The sequence below is a fragment of the Antennarius striatus genome, chromosome 10 (assembly GCF_040054535.1).
Source record: "Antennarius striatus isolate MH-2024 chromosome 10, ASM4005453v1, whole genome shotgun sequence".
Lineage (NCBI taxonomy): Eukaryota > Metazoa > Chordata > Actinopteri > Lophiiformes > Antennariidae > Antennarius > Antennarius striatus.
The window spans coordinates 367,501-372,500 of NC_090785.1; the positions used below are offsets into that span (position 1 = coordinate 367,501).

At 53.1% G+C, this 5,000-nt stretch overlaps 1 protein-coding gene across 1 annotated transcript in view; it reads left to right on the top strand.

The window, feature by feature from the left end:
- Positions 1-5,000, top strand: part of LOC137602496 (5-hydroxytryptamine receptor 4-like) — a 33,445-nt gene that overhangs the window by 11,954 nt on the left and 16,491 nt on the right. Inside the window, exon 4 of the mRNA XM_068325276.1 lies at positions 4,755-4,955. Coding sequence (XP_068181377.1) covers positions 4,755-4,955 — 201 coding nt within the window. The remainder of the gene's footprint in view (positions 1-4,754; positions 4,956-5,000) is intronic.

Here is a 5,000-nt window from a genome sequence, read left to right on the forward strand (position 1 = left end):
CGAGACAGCGGCGCAGAAACAACCGACCGCAATCGCTAACGACACGTGGAAAGCAGAGTGGCAGGTCGTCCTGAGGTTGGCGCCACGTGGGCGGAGCCTCCCCTTGTGACTCCTCCTCTCTCCTCTTCCTCCAGTTCTTCTCCTTTCCTCCCTCCGTCTCTGTCTCGTGACAGGAGCTCAGGGTGACTGCAGTGTGTGTGTGTGTGTGTGTGTGTGTGTGTGTGTGTGTGTGTGTGTGTGTGTGTGTGTGTGTGTGTGTGTGTGTGTGTGTCATTGTGTGTGTGTGTGTGTGTGTAAAGTCACCCCCGTGAGGAGGACGAACCGTGACACATCAGATTTGTTTCTTCCTCTGCTAGCGCTGAGCGCTACTGTAGCGGCGTGCTGCTCACTTCCTGTTTGGACAGGATTGGCTGACGGGTCATCAGGTCATCCGTGTTCACATGTGGATCTGAACACGGATGACCTGATGAACACATGTGTTCTGTTAGGTTCTAGGAGTGTTTTGGTTTGAACACACATGTTAGCAACAACTCTCGCTAAATGTTAGCATCTGAAATCATCTGTTTGGCTTTTAGTGGTGGTCTGGACCAATCAGAGGGTCTGCAGCGGGAGAGGAGACACACACACACACACACACACACACACACACACACACACACACACACACACACACAATGACACACACACAATGACACACACACACAATGACACACACACACACACACACAATGACACACACACACACACACACACACACACACACACACAATGACACACACAATGACACACACACACAATGACAAACACACACACACACACACACACACACACACACACAATGACACACACACACACACAATGACACACACACACACACAATGACACACACACACACACACACACACACACACACACCGGAGGCTGGGCCGACCCAGCAGCTGTGAGGTGAAGCTGCTGCTTCCTGCGGTTCCTCATTAGAACCAAGAACAGACGTCTGGAGACGTGAAGCTCAGACTGGAGGAATCCATTGTTCTGTGTGTGTGTGTGTGTGTGTGTGTGTGTGTGTGTGTGTGTGTGTGTGTGTGTCGTTGTGTGTGTGTGTGTGTGTGTGTGTGTGTCATTGTGTGTGTGTGTGTGTGTGTGTGTTGGGGTTAAGTTTAGAGTTGGGGTTAGGTTTAAGGTTAAGTGGGACAGAGGGGTCAGTCATCACGTGGTTAGCGTAGCGGCCTCGGCGCTCACCAACGTACGCTCCCTGGACCACACCCACCTGCTCCGACCATCAGCTACGTCTGTGGATGAGGGTCGTGTCTGTGGAAACATGGCTCACTGACAGCGTCCCGGACTGTGCCATTCAGCTGGACCGGCTAACGTGCTAGCGGGCTGACAGAGCGCTCACTGGGGGGGGGGCCCGCGGCGGGGGACTCTGTGTTTACATCAGGGATGCTGCTGTGGTCTGAACACACTGCTCTCCTCTGGTGGAGCTCCTGATCATCAGGTGCCGGTCATTCTACCTGCCCAGGGAGTTTTCTGCCATATTGCTGGTGGCAGTATTCACCCCCCCCCCTCCAGCAACAACAGGAGTGAGGCACTGAATGATCTCTACCATCTCATCAGTGAGCAGCAGACAGCCCACCCAGATGCCTTCCTCATCCTGGCGGGGGACTTTAACCACGAAAACCCCAAGAGTGTGTTTCCAAAATGACAGACATATCAACTTTGCCACCAGAGGAGCTAACATCCTGGACAATGTCTACACAACACATGAAGATGTCTACAAGCCCGCGCCCTCCCCCACCTTGGGGCGTCCACACCACTGTCATGCTAACGCCCGCATACAGACCGCTGGTTAGGGTCGTTAAACCTGTGAAGAGGCAGATCAGTGTGGCCTGATGGGTCGTCAGAGGCACTCCAGGACTGCTTCTCCACCACAGACTGGAGCGTATTCAAAGACGCAGCCGCCCACAACAACACCACAGACCTCCAGGAGTACATGGAGACCGTCACTGCATACATGAGGAAAGTCATGGATGATGTCACGGTCACCAGAACCATCTCCGTTCGAGCCAACCAGAAGCCTTGGCTGACAGGTGAAGTCCACAGGCTTCAGAGCTGGGGACGAGGTGGGCCTAAGGACAGCTAGGGCCAACCTGTCACGAGGCATCCCAGTGGCCCAGAGACAGTCCTCCAGGAGGATCGACACCCACTTCAGTGACAGCAGAGACACCAGGAACCTGTGGCGGGGGATTCAGTCCATTACGGACTACAAGCCCCTTCTCCACCATTCTGCTGAATCAGCTGAATGACTTCTTTCCACGCTTTGAACGGCATCCCGGCACAGAAGGCTCCACCCCCTTCTGGCGACCAGGTGTTGACGCTTTCTCCGGACAGCGTGAGGCAAGTCCTCAGAAGGACCAACATACCTGGTCGTGTCCTGAGAGACTGTGCTGATGAGCTCACAGATGTCTTCATAGACATCTTCAACATCTCCCTGATCCAGGCTGTTGTCCCCACCTGCCTCAAAGCCACCACCATCATCCCAGTCCCGAAGAAGTCGCCCCCATCCGGCTTCAACGACTACCGCCCAGTTGCCCTCACTCCCATCCTCATGAAGCGCTTCAGCGGATAGTCATGCAGCACATCAAGTCTGCCCTCCCTTCAACCCTGGACCCTTCTCAGTTTGCTTACCGGTCCAACCGCTGGACTGATGACACCATCTCCACGGCCCTACACCCAACCCTCACCCACCTGGAGACCAAAGACTCGTACGCCAGAATGCTGTTCATCGACTTCAGCTCAGCATTCAACACAATCGTCCCCCAGCAGCTCATCTATAAACTGCACCAGCTTGGACTCAACACCTCCATACGCAACTGGCTGCTGGACTTCCTGACAGGGAGACCACAGGCAGTTCGAGTTGGTAACAACACCTCCAGCACCATCACGCTGAACACGGGAGCCCCCCAAGGATGTGTTCTGAGCCCCCTCCTCTTCACTCTGTTGACCCACGACTGCACACCGACTTTCAGCTCCAACCTCTTCATCAAGTTTGCAGACGACACGACTGTGGTGGGTCTGATCAACAACAGCCTACAGGAATGAGGGGGGCCTCCTGGCTATGTGGTACAAGGACAACCATCTCCATCTGAATGTGGAGAAGACGAAGGAGATTGTTGTGGACTTCAGGAGAACACGCACCCAGCATGCTCCACGAACCATCAACGGTGCTGCAGTGGAAAGGGTCAGCAGCACCAAGTTCCTGGGTGTGTACATCTCTGAGGACCTGTCCTGGGACCACAACACCGCATCGCTGGACAAAAAAGCCCAACAACGCCTCTACTTCCTCCGCAAACTGAGGAGAACAGAAGCCCCACCCCCCATCATGCTCACCTTCTACAGAGGCCCCATGAAGAGCATCCTGACCAGCTGCATCACCCTGTGGTACGGCGCCTGCACCGTTTCCTGCAGACCCTGCAGCGCATCGTGAGAGCAGCTGAAAGATCACTGGTGTCTCTCCCCCTTCCCTCACAGACATTTATAACACCCCCCTCACCCGCAAAGCCATCAGCATTGCAGGTGACCCCCCCTCCCCCCCCACAGCCTTTTCATTCTGCTGCCATCAGGTAGGAGACTGCAGAGTCTGGACCAGAACCAGCAGGATCAAGGACAGTTTGTGTCACCAGGGGGTCAGGAGGCTCAACCCTCACACTGCCCTGCCCCCCCCAGCTCCTGACTGCCTATCTCTCCCTCCCCCCGTCAACTCAGGGACTGGTCACACGTCACTTCCCCTGTGAGATTAGAGAGTATAGAGATGTTAACCATCCCTAGTGTTTCCTCTAACACTTGGTGCTGTACTGTCTGTGTAGTACTGTCTGTGTAGTACTGTCTGTGTAGTACTGTCTGTGCTGTACTGTCTGTGTAGTACTGTCTGTGTAGTACTGTCTGTGTAGTACTGTCTGTGTAGTACTGTCTGTGTAGTACTGTCTGTGTAGTACTGCTTGTTGTACTGTCTGTGTAGTACTGTCTGTGTAGTACTGTCTGTGTAGTACTGTCTGTGTAGTACTGTCTGTGTAGTACTGTCTGTGTAGTACTGTCTGTGTAGTACTGTCTGTGTAGTACTGTCTGATGTACTGTCTGTGTAGTACTGTCTGTGTTGTACTGTCTGTGTAGTACTGTCTGTGTAGTACTGTCTGTGTTGTACTGCATGTGTTGTACTGCTTGTTGTACTGTCTGTGTTGTACTGCCTGTGTTGTACTACCTGTGTTGTACTACCTGTCTTGTACTACCTGTCTTGTTCTACCTGTCTTGTACTACCTGTCTTGTACTACCTGTCTTGTACTACCTGTCTTGTACTACCTGTCTTGTACTACCTGTCCTGTACTACCTGTGTTGTACTACCTGTCTTGTTCTACCTGTCTTGTACTACCTGTCTTGTACTACCTGTCTTGTACTACCTGTCTTGTACTACCTGTCTTGTACTACCTGTCTTGTACTACCTGTCTTGTACTACCTGTCTTGTACTACCTGTCCTGTACTACCTGTGTTGTACTACCTGTCTTGTTCTACCTGTCTTGTACTACCTGTCTTGTACTACCTGTCTTGTACTACCTGTCTTGTACTACCTGTCTTGTACTACCTGTCTTGTACTACCTGTTGTACTACCTGTTGTCCTGTCTACCGTGGGTCAGGTGACTGTAATGTCCTCTGTGCTGTATGTCTTTGACTTTGACTTGACTAACGCCGTGTTTCCTCTACAGGAAGATCAAGACCAACTACTTCATCGTGTCGCTGGCGTTCGCCGACCTGCTGGTGTCGGTGCTGGTGATGCCGTTCGGCGCCATCGAGCTGGTGCACCAGCACTGGATCTACGGCGATACCTTCTGCCTGGTGCGCACCTCTCTGGACGTGCTACTGACCACCGCCTCCATCCTGCACCTGTGCTGCATCGCCCTGGACAGGTGAGACGTCTTTCAGCCACATGGGGAGTACATTTCTAGCTCCAC